The 25,859-nt window shown below is 33.2% G+C and overlaps 1 protein-coding gene across 1 annotated transcript; it reads left to right on the forward strand.

The window, feature by feature from the left end:
• Positions 1-18,627: 18,627 nt before the first annotated feature.
• On the forward strand, positions 18,628-25,816 carry LOC137931818 (uncharacterized). Its single transcript, XM_068775330.1, has 8 exons — positions 18,628-18,707; positions 19,586-19,674; positions 20,473-20,692; positions 21,069-21,344; positions 21,970-22,107; positions 24,955-25,275; positions 25,350-25,607; positions 25,682-25,816. The coding sequence occupies exons 1-8, from the start codon at positions 18,669-18,671 to the stop codon at positions 25,814-25,816; spliced, it is 1,476 nt and encodes a 491-aa protein (XP_068631431.1). The 5' UTR covers positions 18,628-18,668.
• Positions 25,817-25,859: the final 43 nt, after the last annotated feature.

The following is a 25,859-nucleotide window of genomic DNA, read 5'->3' on the forward strand; positions in this document are numbered from 1 at the left end:
ATTTAATCACAAAGTTAACGCCGTACTAGCCGCTAGGGAGGTCTTTGTTCAGCAGTGAACGTCTTACTGCTAAAATAATGACGGCGATAAACGCCTTCCTGTTCTGATGGTTTATTTACCAATTTCCATCACAAAAAGTCCAAACAAAAAGGCCCTTATCACCGATTTTTTTATTTCATTGTATAATTATAAGACACTTGAAAAATTTAAAATTATATTCAAGCATTATTTAATGAAAATTTTATGCAATATGTAACATTATGCCTCTCCCTACGAACTTTTGCTACGAACAAATGAAGTTATAGCCAAAGAGAAGCAAAGTAATAAATTATTACTGCGTCCAATCTATGTAACAGTAAACAGTTTCATGCTTGTCTGTGTGACCTTATAATGTTAAGTAGTGTTTTCATTACCTGAATATTTAGTTTCAACAACAAACGCCACCTCTTATATAGATGCATATGATAAGTTACCACGTAAAGCGTCAGAAATAATCGATTTATTGCGGATCAACTCACGCTCGACCATCGCCGTTAATGGCACATTGAGCCGATCATTTAACAATAAGGATGACCGTTCATTTCGCGCATCCATTGACAGTTCAACGATAAAGGGGTTGGGAGGTCAATCGAGTGCAAACTGCGCATTATCTAGTCACATGACGAACACTCACATGACCGGGGGACAGTGTTCGTTGTTTGCTTTATTTACTAAACATTATGTAACGAGCGATGCCTGTGGACTGTAGCGGCCGTGACGGCTGCCACGTTACAAAATTGACGTTGTTCGCAAATTGCAAGCACTTATCGGTTCATTTAGCGAGTATCGCTCACGTAATACAATTCAACTGGTTATAATTTAATAAACCGGAGGTATAGTTGTTGTTTATATTTCAAGCGATACAATATGCGAACATATATGGCACTTGGAACCGCATTGGCATGCTTATTGATGGCCAACGAGCCATGGGAAGGGCTATAGCTGTAAATGAACGGAATTAACCAACATTACCCACCGTTTTGGCTAGTTTAAGTAGCAGGGAATAGATCAAATATCACGCAAAACAGATAGCCGCTGTCGTATATTCTTTTTCTTTTCAGCCGATGCACGCCCACTACACAACATAGGCCTCCCTCAAAGATCGCCTCGATTACCGGTCCTTACAGTGCATACAGCGACTTCCCGCGACCCTAACTATATCGTCGGTCCAGCTAGTGGGGGGTCTACCCACACCGCGTTTACCGGCTAGTGGTCGTCACTCGAGAACCTTTCGGCCCCAACGGCCATTAATTAAGGCTCTGAAATATAGACAATGGACAAGTTAAAGCAGTGTAGAATGTTCACAAGTAAGGGGAACAGACGATCTTAGTATTTGGTTCGACCGTCGTCGTAGAACAACAGATGCAGACTTTTTTCAATAGGTTTTACTGGAAATCAATGAGAGTCTTATGTCCATCCTATGGCTGAAATAATGATAAAAAAATCCATTTATTGTGATACATTTCTTGAGCAAATTGTATTTTGTGTTTAATCATTAAGATCTGTAGACTAGCCTTTCGATTAGACTTTATACCAGTATTTTTGAGCCGTGCCCCACCTTAGCCTTTCTAATATTCTTACGCCCTTATGTAACTGTAACATCTATATGTAGATGTATATATATTATTGTATTATATATATTATTTAAAAGCAAAAAGGGTTAAATCCGATTCGAATCCACTTTTAAATTGCCCCTCGAATATTCAAATTGCCCCCATGGGCTGGGCATGGCGTGGGCTCCACGTTGGAAAAAACTACTTTAAACTCTAGATAAATGGCTGCCATATCTTGTTAATCATAAGCTTTAATAGTCAAATCTTGTCTTTGTACTGATTTACGAACTACTTTTATGCATAGTACAAAAAATAATTAAAACGATATATTAGTATTTTATTCATCAAATTCATAACTTTATAATAAATGTAAAATATTTTTTACTGATATTAGGTTTAAATTTTCATTTTAATTAAAATTATTATTTTATTATTTCAAATTAAACCAAACTAAGCCTCTGATTTTTTCAGTGATCCTTGTATAAATCCACTCCAGCACTGTAACCGCAACAGCCATCAGTTTTGTGTGCTAGGTGGCCCGCCCATTCCTGGATTCTATCAGATGTCGTCGCTTTAAGCATTGTAAAATTTCTCGTACTAGTTCTAACCGTTCAACGATTCATCCACGTCAACTTAGCTGTATTGATTACTTTTATTTGTCTTCGGGCGTTCCTGATTCGATCTCGCAAAGCTATCCCCTGCGTAGGAGACTATCTGTGGCTCGTTAAGCGACTTTAAGCCTGCCAATAAAGGTAAAAAAAAACCACGTTTTAGTACTAGTAAATCGTAAAATTATGTACATGACCAAAATAAAATAAAGAAAACCGTTTATATATGAGTAGATATGTTAAGAAGAAGTATATATGTATCTACTACTCCGTGTTGTTCTATCTGTGTATAATAACGACCAATGACGCTAATGTAATGTCGGACTTCCCTAATTAACATTTGCTTACTCATTATTATTGTACACTAAATAAAGTGTTGTGTTTTTGACAAGTCACTATGGTCTAATTAGTAATATATCGCAGTGATCTCATTTGGAAGAACCAAATTTAAATTTTTGACTATCGTATAAATTTTTATACAATTTCAAAAAAACTTAAAGATCAGCTATAGTAGAATATGGCTGTAAGATATCCAACGTTAATTGGTTTGTGTACGACAATACGCAGTTGTTAGCTAACTTGTGTAAGCTTTTGATGTAGCAACAACAAGCAATCGCACTTAAAAATGTAATTCTTTTACGAAACAAATCTTTCTCAATTGACGTTCAGTTGTAAAATGTGCCCAAGCGTCAATGGGATACGCAGATTCCATTTTGTACATCTGATGTCATCATTGTTGTGAGTACATTGTCTGAGTGTATAAGTAATTAGTTTTTAATTTATACATTGGTATGAAAAAAAGCTATAGCCAATAACAAATCTTCACTTATAGTGGCTTTACAAATACGTTATCTATATTAAAACATATTAAAATTAAAATAATTTGCTTTTAAAAGTGTTATCACAAATTATTAGGAAGTATCATACAAAGCACACTATATGATAGTTTTATCACAGTTACGATTAATATTAATTAAGAAACAGTGACATACGTATCCGAGACTTGTTCGCTTACGATGGGCCTCATAACAAGGTTCCAGGTCACCCAGATAGCAATATGGCTTTGCTTGGAGTTTGCTGCGTGATCGAATCAGTAATAAGCAGAAGAACCAGTTACCAACGTAGCTCGAAAAATTACTTGTCTGAAGTGGCAGTGGTGCACGCTACTCTTGCAGCCGAGGCTCGTTGGGGCTGAAAGGATCTTGAGTAGCAACCACAAACCAGTATACGTGGGGTAGATAAGCCTTCCACTGGATAGACCGACCATATATTTAAGGTCTCGGAAAGTCGAAGGATGCGGGCAGCGCAAGACCGGATCTTTCTAGAAGACCTGTGCTTTGGAGTGAACATCTAGGGAGAAAAGAAAAAGAAGTAGAAACTGTATGATGGCAGCCTTTGCATAGAAGCTGGTGAAAAGGTCCAAACAATATTTATTTACTTTATTGGAGATAAACAGTAACAAAAGGCAGTAAGAAAGTAAAAACTTAAAAATATAAAATTAGTTACAATTCTTACCTTTTAACTATCTCACTAAGAACATTTAATGATTTAACGACAAACAATGACAAAACAAAGAAAAACATTACTAAACAGGGATCAAAAATCCAGCGCATTCTGCAGATCACACTGCAATAATTACTAGTCACAGCAATCCGTCACGTTCTAATGAGGTTTAAATTGTCGAAATTGTCTTTCAAAAGATACCAGAGAGCACGGGAATATATTAATAATAATAATTAATAATAATAAAATTAAAGACTGTATTTTCTATCAACAATTTTTGTTACATTCTTTATCGTATATATACGATTACATTACTTAAAATATATGAAATACTTTTTAAATTTAAGTTTCTTTGCGAATTCCTTGAATTTTTTTTGTATTATTTGCTACGTATAATATAATGAAAATATTAGTGTAGGAGATTGTCAATCAGACTTCTACCAAACAGACTTTAATTTACAAACAAAATATGTAATTTAGTGTGTTGATTGTTAAAATAAACGAAGACTTAAGGAATTTACAAAATCGATACAACAAAAACAAAACGCTTATAAATATAAAAGAGAAACAACCACTTAAGTGTCTCGTTTATTCGCCTTCGGAATGCCTAAAACATTATTTCTTTTAGCTAATTTTACAATTCCATGCCTGCCGTTTCCTCGTTCAAAGAATAAAAGAATTTGAATTTTCTTAAATATTTGTTATCTTGAATATTTTAAACGAAACAAAGAAGTCTTTAACGGACAAATTCTTGGGACCACTTAGTTACATCTTTATTCTTTTATCTTCGTATTTTAACACATTTTTATTTTAACTTCATAATTTTTTGTCTGAAAAGTGTCGAAATGAGCGAGGCGTTTACCTGATAATAAGTAATATTACCTGATAATCATAAATCATGAGATAATTGGTTTTGTTATTTTGACTTTACACCTATTTCCACATTTTTATTACTTTATTTTTTATTTTAGAATGTATTGAATTTAGAGGGTGTACCATAAATAACTTGTTAAGAAAATCAACTGAACATTTAACTGTTTAAAGCTAATATTCCTATAAATAGTCAATTTGTTTATATATATATATATATATATATATAACATATATATATTAATTAAAATATAACTTTTTTATGATCATAAATGTTTATCGTCTTCCCTTATGTTGATATTATACCTTTCATTGATGTTAACACACGAACTTAAAAAACTCACGATCTAAAACTTATTTTGTAAAATTATGTTTAATATCATACTTAAGAAATTAATGTTGTTTGATCAAATGTTAAATTATACCTGGTTATTTAGATACTGGCCTTCATGATTTATGAATCTAATTACAAAATCATGTAATGTAGATACAGTCGGTATCCTTTTGAATGGTAAATAATTTGTACGTCGTCGCATACAAAATTATTATGTAAACTTAAATTTAAAAAATTGTCCATTAAAAAAACAAATCAAAAAGAATTAAAAATTAATATATTTTGTCTTAATGTACACTTTTTTAATTTTTAATAACATCACTATACCTCTGCGTCTTTCCTACTATTATCCAGCACAGACTCTCATGTTTTTTATAGCTATGCGAACTAACTTAAACGAGAAACAATCAACTATTAATACACAAAACAGTAATAGATCAATATCAGCGTTGGTAAGAATGTGCACACTTTATAAAACACTATCTGAGAAGTGAATATAATTACGCTAATACACCATTCTATAAGAAAAAGGAGATTTTCCTTGTAAGTAATTACTTTAAATAGTGCGTTCGAAACAAAAATAAAGAAATCCGTTGAAAAACGAATGTAACCGACATAGCCCAGCGCATTTGTAAGTTGAAGTGACGGTAGACAGGCCACATAAGAACTGATGGCTGCTGGAGTTAAGATGGTATAAAGCGAATAGGTACCTTGATAAAGCCGTCCATAGACACTGAATGCAGGCCGCTTCTATAAGATTTTATAGGAAATCTATGGAGAGGTCTATTCAGCACTACACGTCTTACGAATTAAATGATGATGATTTGTTGCTAGTAGGCGACGTGTATAAAATTATCATGTATTTAAGAATATTTCCATGAATCTTTTGTATTACTACATTAGTATGATATCTAATATTTAATCTTTCTATTTGTTCTCGAAGTAATACAAGATACTTATTCTTTAAATATATTACAAGGTCAAAAGCTTTATCATTTGAAACATAGAACGATTAACGCATAAATAAAGATTTGGTTTTAAATACAAACTAGGATTACCTTAACCAGCGCTAGTCGCTGCATAAAGATTAAATATTATTTTTGTGGCATCGTTGTTTACTAGACACGTATACAAATAAAACTCTTTTGATTATTTTTTGTACTCATATTTTGAAGTGGCTTGCGTAGCTACAGTATCAAAAGGATTTTTAAAATCAAGTTTTATCCGATTTGCCATATAAGAGCTTACACTAGAAAGCGGGTTAACGGGATAGAATAAATTTAAAGTTCACTGTCATCTGGAATGTCAGTACAAGGTATTGCAATCATAGTGGATAAACGTAGTGAAATCTCTCCGTAGATCGCATAAATTAAAGCGTTTTTTATAACATCACTGTATTGAATTTAGTCTTAATAACATGATATCTTTTATATGTATATTTGAAAACGGGCTCTTGGTCACTTGAAGAATGGCGTTATGATTTCATCATCTTTTTTATAAGACTCCTTCTATTTAGTAGAAGATTCTTACGGAAAAAAATGCAGAAACTTTAATATATCATAAGATATAATAACTACTGAAAGTGTGTGAGTTTGATAATTCATTATGAAATTCGCGCGTTGGATAGTTAGCTTCGAGTTTCCCGCGTTTCTTTATTTGCGTTTAACTACTACGTCACTTAGTGTTTATCTGAAAATAAGTTCATTTCATATGTTATCTGTAAATAAATTGATCACTCTGAAATATTCTACTTAATTTTTTCTATACGAATGCAAGCGGCTAATAACTTCTGGCAGTATAGATTCTATCGGAGCTCTAGTCGGAACAGTTAGTAATAGAAGATGCTAGATGGAAACCGCTTTCGATCGGTCCTGATAAACATACACTGAAGAGGCCTATATTCAGCTGTGGACGTTCTTCAGCTAAAACTATGATTATGAAATCATAATATAAAATGCCCAAAATTTGCCTATATCCAAATTTTAACTAAGTACTTCTATGCTAGTAGTGTAAACGTGAAATTATTTTATTATAGCCCATTTTTCAAATTAATCTTATATACTGCACAAAATATAAATGTTCACTTTAACTTTACAATTTATTAAAGTTCTGTAAAAATTGATCCTCGTCAGGAAAGCGACCAACCTGTCAGTGAAATAAAGACGTACATTAACCAAAATGAGCCAACGCGCAGGCGAAGGAAGCTGCGAACATTGACCTTTATATTCTCCTTCGAGGCACCTTGAGTGTTCATACTGTTGTAACTATTACGTGTTATGAAACCTAATAGATGTATTCCGTCGTTTTGGACTAGAATCGGTTCGCCGGTGAGGTGCACTCTCATACTACATTAAAATCGTGGCAATGACCTATATTTACCATTTTTATTCACCAATCTTTGCTATCATTGCTATCTTTTTATATTAAAAGCTCAAAATTATGACTGTTTACTAATTGCAAACATTGTAAATCAATCAAGTAAAAAATAAATCACATGTAAAAGGCCAAAAAAATTAAGTTCAATGGGTGGTCTTATCGCAAAATGCAATTTCTTACAGAAACCATTGAATTGAAATCAATCTACTCCGTTCACAACCAAGTGCAAGCGGTCAACAAGCGATAGGTGAAATTGAATGTAAATAAATATTACTAATAAACAAAATACTTATATAATTGTTGCCGCTATTTCAGCCCATAGACGCTCACTGCAAAGCTTTACCCAATGATATCTCTGGGGAGATATACCATTATCGCCACGCTTGGCAGGCGAGTTGGTGATCGCAGTATGGTGCTATGGTACACAGTGGACGCTTATGCCCATCCTCTGGAAAGTTGTTTGTGAGCAGTGGTATTTCTATATAATTAATGCACTAAGTGTGAATTATAGATTGTATCCCGGAAATCGGGTATATAATAAATACATGAAAAATATAACTATGTGCTACGATAACATGTAAAGTAAATAGTAATTGAGATGTATGTGCAGAGAGTAAAATCAACCCATCGTATGTAATAATTTAAATCATACTATTTCCACATTTCTTATTATAAAGATATGCTTAGACGTAATACTTTCCTTTTGTTTCCGATTAATTTCCCATACTCGAACTTACATCTCCAAGAGCTATAGTTTTAAAACAGTCTTTTTTTATTTAGCCTGTTGTAATTTCGTGAAATGCATTCTTAGGTAACCGTTGGTAAAAGAAATATGGCTCCTAATTTTTAGTCAGTTCATACGTAAAAATCTCTTTATATTAAAATTTGGACTTTAATAAAATTTCATAGATTGTTCTAGACTAGAATTGGAAAGGCGAGTTGCTAGCCTAGACATGAGTCGTAAATCTAGATCTGACACCACACACTAACGTTGTGCAAGAATTAAAAAAAAACTGGAACACGTTATCGTCGATAAAAATTAACAAGTGAATAGTTTTAGCTTTATAAATGGTGTGACACATATCCATCGGATTATTAACTAGAGAAAAAATAGTTAATAATATAAATAATAAAATAAAATTAAATTACAATCTTTATGGTCGTTTAGGCATAAGTCATGTTTATAAAATAAATTACGTATTATCTAATTTTTGTTCCTTTTTATGTTGATAGACAACCATTAGAAGGCCTCCAAAAATCGCTACGATTACCTGTCTTGCAGTGCCTACATCCTGCGACTTCTCACAACCTTAATTGAATAAAAATTTTCCGTTTCCTTTTTTCTCTCTCAATCAAGCATACTTATCCAAGTTTATTTTTTATTGTTGTATTTATAAATATGTACTTACTACTAGTATATAAAAATGTATGTATATAAGTAAATATACATGTTTGTAACGTCGCGTACCGGCTACTTGTCTTTTTTCTATTTCTACGGTATGGTTATCTGTAATAAATTGCCTTGAGTAATCAGACCTCCCACTGTACTTATTTTAGTTATTTTGCTTGTCAACTATCTAACATATTCAATAACGAGTATTCTATAAATAAATTAATATTTAGTATCCAAATCGTCTTTATACAATTCTGAGCATGGTGTAGATTCCATCGCGTAACGTTTACAGCGTGTTCGTTTGAATTTAAAGTAGATATATTCAAATGAGGGGTTTGCGTCTATTCCTAGTCCTGTCATGGTGAAATGTTGATGTGCACCAGAGAATGGTTACGAGAGCGCCTGTCGGTGAATTAACCTCAGAAGTAAATAAGCCACGATGTGTTAACATGGTACGCCTTAAGGAATTAAATCACCGTGTTCTGAACTTTCTTGGTAAAACATTACAATTTGAATAACATTTAAACCAATATGTTATTCATTTATTTAAAGAGTACTTAAAAGTCTTTGTTAAACCAAGATTGTTATTTAAAATAGAAGGCTTCATATGATCGGTATTTCGTTATTTTTAGGAATAAAGATAAAAAATACTTACTGAACTGATAAACAAGCTTATGTTTAAAATAAAAAAGGTAGAAATAATAGTGACAAAAAATAGTGGACCTCTTAATAGTTATAGTTCATCAGTCAGAGACCTTCCGCCGCTAGATTCCTAGGCTTCTCTTGGAATTACGAATAGGACCTGTAGAAAGCAGTCTGCATTCAGTTGTGTTGTTAATCAGAATCTGTTTTTGCGATTGGCCACTAGGCATTTAAAATGTGAGATACAGCCGTCAAAATTTAAGGGTTCAAAGTTCAAGCTCAAAATTAATTAGTAATTAGCCCTATATAAAGAACATACAATTGAGTGTTATTATTTTCACAACTACTACTGTATTATTTTTTTCCATATATTTTTATATATTGTCTTTTATTTATGTATTTATTTACAAGCATCAATGTCCTTCACTTAAGTAACGAAATATAATTAAATGATATATTACTTAAATGCAGACTTACAATTACATAGGAAATATATAAACATTAGTCTTTATGTATATACAAACAATGCAAGAGACAAACGTTTTTAGACTATATTTGTTATGGTGACTGTAATTAAAACACGTGCTGTATGACGTCATAATCACTTTTAACTCTATGACTTTAGGAGTGTAGTAAAGTAATTCTTATGTAAAATTCTAATAAGCGTAACGTTCCATATATCGCTGCTTACAGCGGTCGTGATTCAAATTATGCTTCCGTCAGTTGTGTTTCAATATTATGTTACGTTACGTTAAACTGTCCACCGTAGTACTGAGTTACGTGGTAAGGAAAACGAATATGACATCAGTATCGACAATCAGTTGCCGTTCCATCCGTTATGGTGCTTGTATACTTGTCGAAGAGTTTTATTTTTTTTTACCTGTATACTAAAATTCAAATAAAATAAATAGGAACAAGGGTACGTTACTGTAATAGCCTATATAAATTAAATCTTATTACACTTTCATTAGATATTATGTGTTGTGTGAAATTATTGTAAACAAAACTGATGAACGCAGTACTTATAATTAAATTCTTCTAATTATACTTATTTGAAATAAATTTCTGACCATTTTTATTTATATTAAAAATTGTAAATAATTAATAAATAATACACCCTTATAACTGTTTAGACAAAAAGGCTAATTATTAAAACTGATTATAATACATTTTAAGTAAATAAAAGTTTTATAGAATTTACAAAAATTTGAAGACTGACTACATCGTCGATCTACTTAGTGGGCGGTCTGCCCATGACGCATCTACGGGCTCTTCGTCGTCGGAAATCGTTGGAGCTGGATACGGACAACGCAAACCAGTCATCGTGTCGATCTTTGGGGGGAACCTATGCCGAGTGGGCGTCTATCTGCTGACAAGATGATGATGATAATTATACGCATCAGGTAAAACTACATGGACACAACTTGTAAATCAGTACGGTAAAGTAATAAAAAGCTATTTAAAAGTCCAATATCCTTAAAAGCTCGCTATATTTTTTTAATTTATCATACATGGAATAAATTCAATATTAAAAGGCATTTTTCTTTCCTCACTGAAATTTCCTCCTCGCATTGTCATATCTTTAGCTGAGGACCGTGATCGATTGGACACGGGATTACTTCGTCTTCGTTACGATGCGACCTTTTCTAATTTTTGGCATCGCTGAATGGATTTTTGTATCGAAGGTAGAGCGGATTTAGTCCGACCTACTAATATAGCTACGACCGTTCGGAAGTTTGCACTAGGCTTTTCATGTCATTAGTTTGTTGTTGCAGGGAAACGTTATTAATACCGGGTATTATTTACATAAATACAAAAACATAATTTTTATTTTTATGCTATTTTTCTAGAATAACAATGCCGTCAATATATGTAATTAAAACATTTTAATAGGCACATAGTAATTACACAGTGCACATGCACCTTTACAATTAGTGTAATTGGCCAATAGCTTCCGCGAACGTAACATCTTTTAATTACATCATAAAATACAAATGTCATTCGGTATGTAAAATGTATAGTATTGTTAACAAAGAAAACTTACATTAGTTTTTTGAATTATATAATTTTTATACTTTCACGTTAGATTACGCGGGAATAAAAACAGACAAAAATTATTCGAGTGTAATGTCTTCACTTCAATAATAATTTTACCAAATATCTTCACTACGACTATCTTCGCAAATAAGATGAAAATAAAGATTACTGTTTATTCGCGGATGAGTTAATATACCCTTTCAAGAAATTTACATAAGACTGTAGAGCCGTAAGAGTTGACTGGTATTTTGCATTTTTTTTTTGGTATTTCCTTTGAGGGACAAATACAGTACCACGTTACAATGTCAAGTGTGCCTTCACTAGTGCAATTACTGAGCAAAGAAAGTCTCAATTAAAACGTCTCATCACTATCATCATCTCAGCATTGTAACGTCAACTGCCGTCCATGGGCACTTAAGTGTCCTATAGGACTGGTAAGTAACGGCTCACATCCTACGTCTTCAAAATTTAAATTTAATTAAAATGTATTCGTTTTTTGTGTCAATTATAATTTTATATATTAAAATAGTTAACTCGGAACGCTGATCTGTTGATAAATGCAATTTAACAATTTTTCCTTCGCACGTTATAATATTAATTATATAAATGAATGAATAAAAGATAAAAATAAAAGAGAATTCGACACATTTGGATCAACTAAAAATTCTGGAATGCTTTAAAAATATTTTATAACACACTTTTAATTTAACATTGAAAACTATTTAAAAGGAAGATTAAAGATAGATATCTTTTTATGCAGAACAGGTGGACGCATTTGTAATAAAGTTCCACAATCTTGTGGAACTTTAATATATATGCGTACACCCATACCCATGAAGGATTCTTCCAAAGACCTTAGAAGACTTGTCTGTGAAAGTCCTACGCTTCTCTTACCGATCCATGTTCACTACTCCAAAACCCAAAGAATCCAGCGGCCATGTACCTGCTCTGTCCACTAACACTAACTTGCCAATTCTCTGAGCTATATCGGTTACATTCATTTGTCTTCTGTTCTGTCTTATTCCTAATTCGATTTCGGAGAGAAATTCCGAGCATTATCTTCATCATTTTTATGACGAATTTAAATACATTAAACGAATATAAATATGACGTGGGATTTCGTATCTAAAATCTTATGAAAAACATATTGGGTACGATTTAGTGACATCCTTGTACATCTGTTATAAGTGTATAAAAATATACAAACGTAACAAAATTGTCAATCATAAATAAACAATTTCAAAAAATATTTTCTTTAAAAGATTTTTAAATTCAAATGCCTTTCATAAGAAAATTTTTAAATAATTGTTCTTTTATCTATATATTTGCTGTTACATTTTATATAGGCGCCCAAAATTTATCGCCGTATTCGACATGTACCATTAAAAAGACCGCGTAAATTTTCAAACGACAAGGGCATTTTGTATTACACTACGGACTACTTATTAACTTCGAAGACATAACCTTGACACTTCAACACTTGGCGGCAACAAAGACTTAACCTTAAGTGAGTACATAAATGTATTGAACTAGTTAATACTGTAACATGGTCAAGCAAATTATAACGTCATGAATATATGAATGATCGATTAGTCGTAGGTGTGGTACAGTGATACATCATTTATTATCACATTGGTAACAACACTTACATGTCTGTTGGTCAAGTTCAACCAAGTAAAAACATAATCACTTAACTTAGACATCGAATCCATGAAACAGATTATATTAAAAAGAAGAATTATGAAGTGTTTATGTTTTAAAATACTTTTACTATAAATTATTTTCTCTCTTTTCACTGTATGGCAACATCAGACCGCACATAGAATGTCAAGAAAATGACAGCTGTCAGGAGGAACTATTCTATTTACAATGTCACTTGTCAACAGAACGTTTAATAAGCTACATAATTGTTAACTATTAACCCTTAATTAGGCGCATTAAGAAAATTACTCAATTAGGCGCATGGGGTCTTAAATGACCCCAAAAAAACATTGGGAAAGGAGTATCAAAAAGGAATAAAACTTAATGGATTTCTATAGTAATTAATAAAGTTCTTTAATATACTTAACTTTAAGAAACAAATACTTACTATGACATTAAAAATAGTTAAAAAAAACCAAAACCGTAAACCTCTCTTTAAACTAATTTTTTGGGCATAGCCGAGATCAACTTAAGAAATAAAGTTTATTCAGCCTCATCAGCGGAATCTTCTGTTCTGCATCCGACGCAGTAAATCCTTGAGTGTTGCTGACAAATAAATTTACGACACTTGAAACATATTGTTGACACTTTTTTGTCGTCCTTTCTAGAACATGATGAACAGCGCCCGCGCTTAGCTGTCGATTGATAAACCGCCTTGTTCACATTATAAACTTCATGGAGCCGTTTTTTTGTTGTCGCTGGTACAGGACGTAGTTGTATGCAACGTTTTTGGTGATCTTCCACAAGTGCCGCAGCTATTTTCTTCAAGAAAATCCGTCTTGTATATGTCAAAGTCTTCTCAGTATTCGCTTTGTGTATGACAAATGGGTTGATGCCAGATATATTTATACTCCAAGGAAATGTAAAATAATATTTTGTGCTCGGGTCCTTACTGTGTTCGATGATGGTACTTTACACCATTTCACTTTCGGGCCATTTCTCTGAGCATGTCGAGATAAAAAATAATTATCTTCCGTTGATCCATTAACGGAAGATAATTATTTTTTATCTCATCCAGCCATTGCAATACTTGTTTGTCGTTAGGCATTTCTATTCAAAAAAAAAAAGAAAAAGCATAGAAAAAACTCAAAAATACATAAAGAAATCATACCGTATTAAAATACACACATAAAAAGATAAACAGTAAACAATGTACTAATATAAACATAAAAAAAATCACAAAAGTAAAAGCTTACCTTTGCCAAAAAATGGAACGTAACTAGGCGCATGGGGTCAGCTCTCTAAAGGACAGCGATGTGTGTGCAAGAGTTAATGTTCTGGATGCGACTAATTTGCGTACCCCGAAGGGAATGAGGAAGCTAGAAAGAGCGTTAGTACGCTCTGAAGACTGTAAGCCATAATTTTTTGAATTTCAAGTGGCCCTGACCCCATGCGCCTAATTAAGGGTTAATTATATGTACAATTTGTGTGCACCTTGTAGATTATATACTTATTTTTAATCACCTGTACAGATCACCACTCTGAAATTAGTTACATTGATTTATTATTCCTAGTGGAATGCCACCGGCAAATAACTTCTGGTAGTACAAAGCCTGCAGGGTCGAAAAGTAAACAATATTTAATTTAATTATAGTAAACCGAATTCGGAAAATGCTTTTTGTTACTATAATATCATTACGTTATCTATTATTTCCGTAAGAATATATCAATTTACAGCGAAAGAACAACATGTAGCGTTTATGCTTCGTATTGCGGACCACTACGACCAGAGTCTTATTTAATTTTACTTGTATTAAGAATTCGAATTCAAATTTGAACGCTATAGGTTATGTGATTGCTGCTGTTGTGTAGAGTCGACTAAATTGTAAATACTCTTTGTACACATATGAATACACCTTCTTCGATCACACTTGGTTATCATCTTCCTCGCCAATGTGCTCGGGCGGTAACTCACCTGGGACTGCTAATCGTGTATATTCACATTTACCCCTTCGAGTATGTTAAACTTAAAAATAATTATCCTGTATACCGAGTACTGTAACAATAAATATCGGTAAACAAACTACCAGGGAAGTGGATCATACCTACACTCTTAGCGCTTCAAATTCACATCTTAAACAGCATTCCTTTTTTAAAATGCCGTAAGCGCTTACATTCCCCAGCTATTAATTTTTTATACACATATTTTGTGATATGAGAAAAATGAACATTTTTCAGGATTTTGTATCACAAAAGCTTGGCGCGTTCCTATATGGACGAGACTTTTTTATTTTCGGGTCTAAAAATTCGTCAAAATAATTATATTACAATTAATAATTCATATGCACAGAGCATTTTTAATTTTTAACAACACCTGTATACACCAAAATATATGAGTCATCAGTTTTTTGTACGTATTGTAATTTATAGGTTTATGTGTAAATATTGACAATTTGTTATATATAGTCGCAATAGAGAACATTTTTTTCTTTTTAAATAAACAGAGTCTGGACTAATGAAGCGGCAAACACAGACGTCCATAGAGTGAATAAGCCTTGTTAAGATCGTTGTAGGACGCTTGATATGACCCGCTTCCAACCATACTTTGTAGAAATCTATGGGAAAGGTATATGTCCAACAGTGGACGCCTATGGTTAAAGTGACAATGAAGATAAGGTTCTGGAGTAGACTACGGACAAGCAAGAATAGCGTAGGAAATCCATCCATAAGGTGAAGAAACGATCTTGTTAAAGTCGTCAACAGCAATACTCACACACACAAAAGAGACCTTCAAAACATTCTGCACATTATGTCAATTTGGTAGATTTTTCATAATGACATCGCATTTGTAAAGCTGCTTATAAATTTTTGCTTTGCTAAACAAAAACATCTCCAAATTAACATTAAATTAGTTTTATTTTATAAATTAGTATATTCCTTCTCGAGTCGGTTTTCTCTATTCTTAGGTCTATGATCTCTTCCGATCTAAATGATTTTGATTGTTTATATCTAGTATGTTTTTTTAATAAATAGATAAATTACTTCAGTCGTTATCACATATTATGGCCCGTCCTATCCTATCTCTGTTTTTCATTTAGTATTGACAATCTCTCACACGTTTGTGCTATTTTTAACTTTCTTAACTACTTTTACATTTTACATTTTTTCTACAATTATCAATCTCGTTTTTGATAGTCTGACAAAGATTGATGCTTTTTTATCTACAATAATCTTTGTAACTTAGATCGCTTATTATTTTTTTAATTTAACTTATTACTTTCATAACTTGATTATATTGATAACAATACTATATAATATGATAAACTTGATAACATATATAATCCTAAATACAATCAAGCGTCACTCGATTTGATGTGAGCATTTTTACAGTGACAAAGCTTAAAGTTATTTCGACAGGTCTTTGGTTAACTGAACCCATAGTTTTGAATGGAAATACCATCCTACGAACAATCGTTCAGCATCGTGTCGACCCAATGGTAATCAAATGTACCTTCAACAGCAATAACGCTGTCGCAATTGTTAGACAAAATATATAATTTTATTAAGGGGCACAATAGTTTAACCTTGAGCTATAAAAAGTAATTATGAATTCGTACAAGAGATTGCGTCAAGCCATGAAGCGATTCATTTAGCAAACAACAATGTACAGTTCGGTTAGTATTTTCTTACATTAAGTATCGTTTTAAAAATCACTATAGTGCTTTTTATTTGTTATATATTTTAGTCTAGTGTAAATGTTAATGTTACATAAATATATACACATTTACACGTATGTATCTATATATATATATGGGTGTGTATATATATAAATATGTATACACGTACACTTATAAATATATATATATATATACACATATATATGTATATATATATGTGTATATATATATAAGCCGTGTATGCAAAATTTTTTCAGAGCTTAAAAGTGATATCATAAGTTAGCACGTTAAAGCAGTTGTGGGCAGATCACATAGCACGCAAAACAGGCGAAAGCTGGAGCCTAAAGGTTTTGTAGTGAAGACAACGTACCGACAAGCGTAACTTAATGGGACGTTCACTAGATGGACAGGCACAGGTTAAGATATTCGGAAGACGCTGGATGCAGGCCACTTGCAGCCGGCACTATTGTAAATCTGAGGGAGAAGCCTTTGTCTAGCAGTGGACGTCTTACGACTGAAATGATGATGGTTATATATGTTATGGGTTTAAGATAAATAGTTAGCACCAAAAGAACATTTAAATAACATTTAAACTCTACATTATTCCCGATATTGAGCTCCAACTCGGGACTGAATGAAATATTATTTTTGTTTAAAAGTTAAAAATTTGTGCTTCGCTACTTAATAGTCAAATACTAAATACAGTTAAACGAGCCAATATATATACACGCTTTTTAACACGAACATGTTCACAGTTATCCGATGGTAAGCGATCTTTTTGTATAGACATCTGTACCCATCTTTGTTAAAGAATCATGATGGTGGCGCGTTGTTTGCTTGTTATGGAAAAAGAATGCGTGGTAACTAGTATTTCTGTCTCCGGTGCGGTGTCTCTTTTTCCACGAACAAATAACAAATGAGCACGGAGAAATGCAATAAATAATTTCATCGTTCCTTCCCATAAGCCAAGCCTTTTTAAGTAAGGATACATAAAGACATATATCGATCAGTGGCAACTCAGCGGTAGGGAACTTAGACTTGCGGTGGTAGCTCGCGGGTTTAATTCTTGGATACAATCTTGAATATTTCACAATTTGTGCATCACTTATATAGGATTGCCACTACTCACAAACAAGTTTTCGAAGAATGGTCATAAGTGTACTATGCATACCATAACATTGCGATCGCCAACCCACCTAGTAGGATGGTATGGCGATTTAGTACATCCTTTGCAAGCCTATGCTTAGCAGAGAGTGTAAATGGGCTGAAACGAGGACGACATAAGGACATATATAATTCTCCTAACCGTGCTATATAAAAAGCTTTAAAGTGTGAATATATAGCACATTATTCAACAAAAAACTTTAAAACTATTACACCTATGTCTCCTTGTATAAAGCCATCACTCTGAAAAATGCTGAATTAATTTATTTATCCCATCAAAATGCACCACCAAAATGACAGGCTTATAAATTCCAGATGTACAAAGTCCGTAGGAAAGATGACAAATAATAATAATTCATTTTGATAATAATTTGAATATTTTACACGTTTTTCTTGTAATGTTATCATTCTATTATTTATTATTTTTATAACCAATAATGTAATTTTCTTTTATAGGCGTACTAAGATTTGGTTAAATTATATTAATATCGACCCTAAACTTTAATATACCATACAGTAAATGAATAACATATGTCGTAAAATAAACATGGTCAGCGAACGGAATCCTTTATCATAAAACTGTTTTTTTTATTATTTCTTAACTTGAGGTTAATTTTCGCGATGTCTGTATTGTTTACCATTTTACAACAGACAGATATTTACATACTCGCTTTTTTTTGAAAGATCTTATCTACGAAACGTATTTGCGTTCAACTAACATTTTATGATAGTAACATTAGATGCGGGTTCTATATAAATCTCGTGCGACGTTTATAGATGTATTAACATAAAATACTCGATTCAGATTTAGAAACATAAATAATTAGTAAAATGAAGTTTTTCGGATTTTTAATTTGTTTTGGAATTTTGGTAAGTGTTCATATGGTTATCTTTTTTTACTATTGGATTAACTATTCATACGCGCTTTTTTGTTCATATTGTCGCAACAGTACTGGATCAGAAGACAAACAGAGTGACAAAGACGATGACAAAGTTCGCATGTGTATTATTTATATATTATTATATAAGATAAGGTTTATAATAGCTTGGCGGAAAATTACTCCGCATTTTACATAAAAATTCGAGCCATATTATTTTCAAAATTTATACATAAATTTTACAATAGGCTCCATCTTTTTGATCGTAACCAGATGAGAATTTGGGACTTCTCATAAAAAATAAATATTTTACCACAAATCTAAGAGTATAGTTTAATAAGGTATCCAGACTTCTGCTGTAAACTCTTCGGACTACCTCCGCGTTTGCACTCTCTTAGCTCAATTTTGCCGTAACGTCTGACATGACCAGTACTTGCATTACTTAAGTCTCTCTTAAACGGGACTATAATTATTATTGCAGACTAATATTTTTACTTCTTATGCCTTCACTTATAATGCCTGTTGCAAAAGTATTTTTAATTGCTGTTGCAATAATTAATGTAAAATGTTGTTTATCAACATAATCATCATTATCATCATGTGAGCCTTGTGAGCCGATAGACACCCGCAGTAAGACAAAGACCTCTCCCAAATACTGCCACAACAAAGGCCCGATCATGCGCTGCCTATATCCTGCGAATTAATGCAACCTTGATTATGTCGTCGGTCCACCTGGTGGAAGGCATACTTACGCTGTTTCTACCAGCTCGTGGTCGCCACTCGAAAACATTTTGGCCCCAATGGGCGCCGGTTACACGAGCGATATGCCTTTAAGATTTGTATTAAATACCAAAATGCTCTTTTTTTCAGGTGTACACAACTCGTGGAAATCCACTCGTAACTGATAACCCATTGATCTTGCGACCGCAAAGTAATTTGGATATTTTTGGAGATACGAGGTATTATACTAACTTTAAAAAAATTTTAACACTTATGATTTATAATAGCTATCAAAGAAAACTGCAATAGAACGTCCATACTAGACCTCACCTATAGATTTCTAATGGGACTAATAGGAAGAGGCTTGCATCCAGGGTCTTCTAATGACCTTAACAAGCCGTCAGTTCACGTCTTAGATAAACATCCTACGCTGTGCTTACCCGTCCGCGGTCTCCACTCCGTAACCTTTGGGTCCCAGCAGCAATTACTTCTGCGTTTTGGATGCTATGACTTTCGATGATACATAGTTTTATTATCTACATTTCATTAAATCTCTTTTTGACGCTAAGTAGAATCTAGTGCCTTTTCCAATGCCTAAAATTTGAGAAGAGCAGGCTGAAGAGAGTCAGCTGAACTAGACATTTTTAAAGAATATAAAATAACATAAATAATAAATAATTAACGGGTTGGAAGCGCGCTACGTTCAGCGGGTTTTATTCGGTGGGTACCCTAGGGTCTGCTGGAATAAAGCCATCCAAAATGAGCTCATTACCGCATGGTTGAGAAAATGCATCTGCTGAGACAAGACAAGACAAGAACCCTATATAACAGTACTATACGATATTATTAAGAACTGAATTTAAATATTTCATATGTGTTTGTCACTCTGATAACCTGGTAGAGATCCTTTGCAAATCAGCATCGTATTCATAATAATCATAACTACACAAGTTAAGCGCGACCGATACATTCTTATGTACTTTTAGACCAAGCCGTATTATCTATTAATCTAATATTTAAATTTGGAATATTTTTAGGCAACTAATAAAAGAGCTCGCAGAGAGGTTAAGAGAATCGGCGCAACAAGCTATAACAGCCGTCGGTAACTTTTCAAGAGGCATTCAAGAAGAAATTAAGCTATACTCGGAAAAAGTTAACCAAGACATACAAACATTCGAAGGTCGAATTTCTGATAGTATAAGCAAATTGAGCGACAGATTTATCGATGCAAGTGGCGGGGTAATAAAATGTATCGAGGTAAAAGATATATATATAAAACAATTTATACACACAGTCATTATTATCATATCAGCCCTAGAACGTCTACTAATGGGCATAAGCCTCCGTCCATGTCCCCTAAAAGATGGGTTGGGTACAGCATGTTTCCAGCGTATTCCACCTACTTTAAAAAGGTCGTACAGTCACACAAAATTAAATTATAAAGCGCGTTATTAATGTGTATAACTAATATATAATGCCATAGTAATAATAAAACTACATTAAACGCCTTCCCGTAAAAAATCCCATGATGCAATTTGCTTGCACATAGGGAAAAACTTGTTTGACTTTATTCCTTAAGGTAACACAAACGTTCTTGTTATATTAGAATATCATTGTATTTGTATTATTTCAGTCTAATCGAGGGAATGCCATTGCACTCATTAGTCAGACATATGCAAAAACCAAATCTTGCGCAGATGATCGAGTTACAGAACTGCAAAATATGATAAACAATCTTAATGAAGAATCAGTCAACGCACTGCATTATGCAAAAATAGTACTCGAAAGTATTGAAAATTGTTCTATTGAAGATAATGGATATGTTTTAAACGTCGGATTATGTTTAGGTTCTGTTGCCCTACAAGCTCAAAGAACGGGAATGATCTACATAGCAAACAGTGGGATATTGGTAAGGAATTATGATGATTTGAATTAACAAATGTTAAATTCAGTATAACGCATTTTTGCAATACAACATCCTTAACAACACTCACGCTCTATTCTTAACTCTAATCTCTTATACAAATCTCAACCCTAAATTCGTTAATTTGCTACATAGCTGATGAAGTTGTATCCATCTAAACGGACTTTGACGAAATCGTAGCAAGAAGTCAGATTAAAGTTCATTGAATTTTGCACGGTAAGCTAAAAGTCAAAGAATTAAAACTTAGTGAAGAAAACCTTACTTCTTCACCATATAGTCTTTATATAACTTTATTTTATAAAGAAAAAAATACAATAACTTTCAAGAAACTTGTCGTTTATTTATCAATTTAATAGGTATTCAAAATACTCAATACAACTTGGTAGATAATTTTGTTTTAGATTTTAGACTTGGACAACAATTATGTCATATAACTTGTCATAGACCACAAAAAGCAATGTGTATTTTCTCACGATATTACTCTTTCTTTTCTCACGATAAGTCAAGCCGTGATTTTTACAGTTTGTAAAAAACTAAATTTATCTTATTGGCTTCAGTGTGTATTTAACATTTTACTTTTTAACGGCAACAGTTGATTATAATTTTACAGACAGCACGTATTAACCTGGCTCTAAGCTCCTTACCCGCAGCTTTTGAAATCTGTGCCAGTTCTAATATTCTGGAAGCAAGTATGGGCACAGCTAAAATAATCATGGACATCGGAAGCTGCTCGTCAACAACTATTTTCTCTTCATTTACTTCATAAGACAGATAATGTAATTTACTTATGTTTTCTAACAATAAATCTGGGTCATATTCCATAACATTCTGGTCTTTGTTTGCCTTTACATGTCCTATGTTGCATATGTCGAGAAGGATATAATTTTATTACTCGAGGAGAAAATTCTTAGTTTAAATCAGAGGTGCCGGCGGAGCCCTGCAACTACATTTTTTCCATATTCCAAAAACCCGACCAAAAATGTAAAGATTAAATCTATGGAAAATACGGAAGTAACTGCGTTCCTACCGCAAAAAAATTTCGAAAAAAAGGAGATTTGTGATCCTCTTAACTAAAAACGCTTAGTTCCGCAATTTTTGTTATAAAATAAATCCGTAACTTGACTATATGTCAATACAGTATAATTAGTGTATTTTAGTTACTTTCAAAGCATTAGTCCCACGGGATATTGTGAGTGATGGTGCTGCTGACATCGATAAAATTACTACTACTGAAAAAAACTTTTCCAGCGATTTGTAATACAAGAACTAAACACTATTTTGGAGAAAAGATTCGTGAAGCAAAAATATGCCAACAAATAATTAATGCATACATGATATAATATAAGAAAGATAGCAGCGTACAAAAGGTTAGCAGTAGAAATAAAGACATGCTTGTTATAACTTTCTCTGAGATTCTAATAAGTAACATTTTTATATGGGCTTTTTTTTGGGGGGCCGAAAGGTTCTCGAGTCGCGATCACGAGCCGGTAGACACGGCGCGGGTAGGACACTTCCTAGTTGGACGATACAGTTAAGTTGCGAGAAGGCGCTAAACGCGGGCAGCGCAAGAGCGGTCATCGTGGCGATATTTGGGGGAGACATATGCTTTACAGTAGGCTTTTATCGGCTGAAAAGAAGAATTAATTTTAAATGTTTATTACACTAAAACTAAAATTATCCAGTTAGAATGTATTTTTTATTATTATTGCATTGATTGAATTACTTTTACTACTACTGCATCAAAGAAAAATTGTAAAAGTGATCATAATAAATTAACCCGTGTGAGTCGTGGCCTCCTCTCAGGTAGAAGGGCGTTTGTATTGCCCTTTAAAGGATTTGAAGTTATGCTGCTAGCCTATTTAGACTTTTACAGCTTCATCGAAATTGAGACCGATGAAACCGGAGGTTCGCGAATTATAAATTTACGCTGGGTAATCGTACCACGGTTACAACGAAGACGCACGCACGAAGAGCGACATGTATTGAATTGTTTCTGATGATGTTAATGCTTTAGCCCTAAGGCTTTTACAACATCGTCGGTACCGAGTTCACGGAGCGGCAGGGTCCGTGAACTAGATTTAAGAACTAAAAACTAAAGCTGGTAGGGCGCCTACCTGTTGCACGGGGACGCTCGCACGTTGCTAAGGCTCTTCGCGGTAAAGCTTTGATGGAGTGTGCTTGCGAGTTAGGACGGCAGCGTGGACCACAGGCGAGCCGAAGCGGGATCCGGATCCAACCACGGTCCGCCCACGCTGTTCGCGGTTAGGGAGCGGGCGGCCGCTCACTAAAAACGGGTGTTGTAGCGTGATGAGTGATGTTTTGTTCTGTTGTATAGGACGCGACGATATGTGTAAAGTGTTGCAGGTGCAGTGATTGCTGATGTTGCTGAGTGGTTTGCGCTTGCAGTGTTGTTAGTGTCTGCAGGGAGTGTGGTGAAGCGAGTGTTCTGTGGTTCTCTGATGGGCGTGAGGAGAACGTCTTTAGAACGTCTCTTGGTTTTTACTGAGGCGCGGGGGGAGTATCGAAGAGCGAAATTACCTGTGTAGGTGTATAGTGTAGTGAATGAGGTGTAGTGTAAGTTATGCGAAGCGAGGACTACTCGGCGGTGCACATTTGGAACTCTAATGTATTTTACAATAAGTTGAAAGATGTTAACATTACAAGGAAGGTCAATTAGATGCTAGTTTCTATCGAACAGTGCTCTTCAGATGTCCTACTCATTGCTTACAAAGGTGATCATTATAAATAATCTAAAGTAGACATTAATATGCATAAATAGATAGATATAATATCCAATACATATTAAAAATCATGTAAAACAGTATAATTTTGAAGCACCAAAGACAAGATGTCGATTGCACACCTTTACTTTTGTGTTAAAGTCGAATCAACATTCAAAAATAAAGTTTATGAAACATTTTTAATGCATTCTTAACGAATTTGGCAGATGGCCAATATATACATACATATGCACAGGGCGATATAATCATTTCGTCACGATAAATGTTAACATCGTGTCAATATAACACTCAAAAGAAAAGATTAATATTAAGTCAATACAGTATATACCTTGTATCTAGTGTTTGTGTACCAATTATTGTTGCCTATAAAAGGTTAACGATTAAAAGCATCATAGTCTTTGTTCAATTGTTGTGAATACCGCAGTTACGGCTTAGTAACAATGCGTTTTTTATTACTTCTATGGCTTCTATTTTTATGGACTCAGGTAGTTTTACTTTTTATTTACGTTAACTTTTAGTTATATATATTTAGTCGCAATCATTATTAAGTTAAAAAAACTAGGAAATATTGTCTGGGGGAATTCGATCTTCGACAGACATTTATTTATTATTGTTGAATAGTTACAGGCAAAATTACGAAAATAAAGACAGACATAACTCTCATTTTTTAAAAAATTGTTGGTAAATTATACATTGTACAATAACTGGTATGTTGCATTCTATTAAAGCAATGCGACGAATTTTAACGTCGTCGTTACTCTCGGTCGTACATTTTTGTACTTCAAAGTTCCCAACTGCAAAAAAACAGTATATACCAAAAATTGAAATTTATTAATTGAACTGTGACATTTTAGGACATTCACGGCAGCTTAACATTTACGGATCCTAAAATAGACGCTTCTTTGATAAATTCTCAACATAAATTGAAGCAAGTTAAATTTTTAACAAATTTGTGGAATAGCGTAAAGCATAGTGCTGTTAATGCTTGGGAGTCTGTAAAGAATGTTGCACAACATACTGGTGAAAAGGTCACTAATTGGATTTACAACGTCAAAACAAAAGCAAAGGACTTTAATGAGTTATTTAAGAAACGACTACAGTACTTGAAAGAGGAAATTAAAGCACTTATAGCGAGTTTAAAGGTCACTGGGGAACTTACGAAAGAATGCATTCAAGTAATAATTTTCTTAATATATTTTTATATATATTAGAACGTAAGAGATATTAAATCACATTTTATATTTTCTAGAAAAAACAGGAGGAAATTGAAGAAATTTTGAAAGGAATATTAAAAAGTGTAAGTGTTTGTATATCAGAGAGTCTACAATATTTATCAGTCATGGAAGAGTCAAGCACAATCTTAATTGATAAAACAGAGTTCATGGCCAATGTTGAAAATAAATTATATTTGTGCCTCAATAAAGATGATATTGATCAATGTTTTAACAACGTAAGAAATAATATCTATGAAGTTTTAGAACGTGAGGAGGAAGACATACTGAAATATGTGAGTAATCTATTTCTATTCAGCTTGTATTTAAGATTTGTATGTAACTATTAACATATTCATTAACTTTACAGAGAGATGCAAAAAGAGATTTAACTGACGATATTATAGAGACGATAGCTTCATGTGTAAGTAAAGGTTTAATAGAAGCCTCTGCCGCAATCACAAACACTACAATTCAGATTATCAAATGTGTTTCGCAAGGTTAATTTTAAACATTTTTTAATGAGATTAAAGTGGTTTTAATTAACA

The sequence above is a fragment of the Battus philenor genome, unplaced genomic scaffold (assembly GCF_028537555.1).
Source record: "Battus philenor isolate CCGP_79_NKW_IND1 unplaced genomic scaffold, ilBatPhil1.0.hap1 SCAF_8, whole genome shotgun sequence".
NCBI lineage: Eukaryota > Metazoa > Arthropoda > Insecta > Lepidoptera > Papilionidae > Battus > Battus philenor.

Coding starts and splice junctions, on each gene's coding strand:
- LOC137931818 (XM_068775330.1), top strand. CDS start 18,669: ATGAAGTTTTTCGGATTTTTAATTTGTTTTGGAATTTTG. Junction 20,693..21,068: donor GGGTAATAAAATGTATCGAG/GTAAAAGATATA, acceptor GTATTATTTCAG/TCTAATCGAGGGAATGCCAT. Junction 25,276..25,349: donor TTACGAAAGAATGCATTCAA/GTAATAATTTTC, acceptor TATATTTTCTAG/AAAAAACAGGAGGAAATTGA.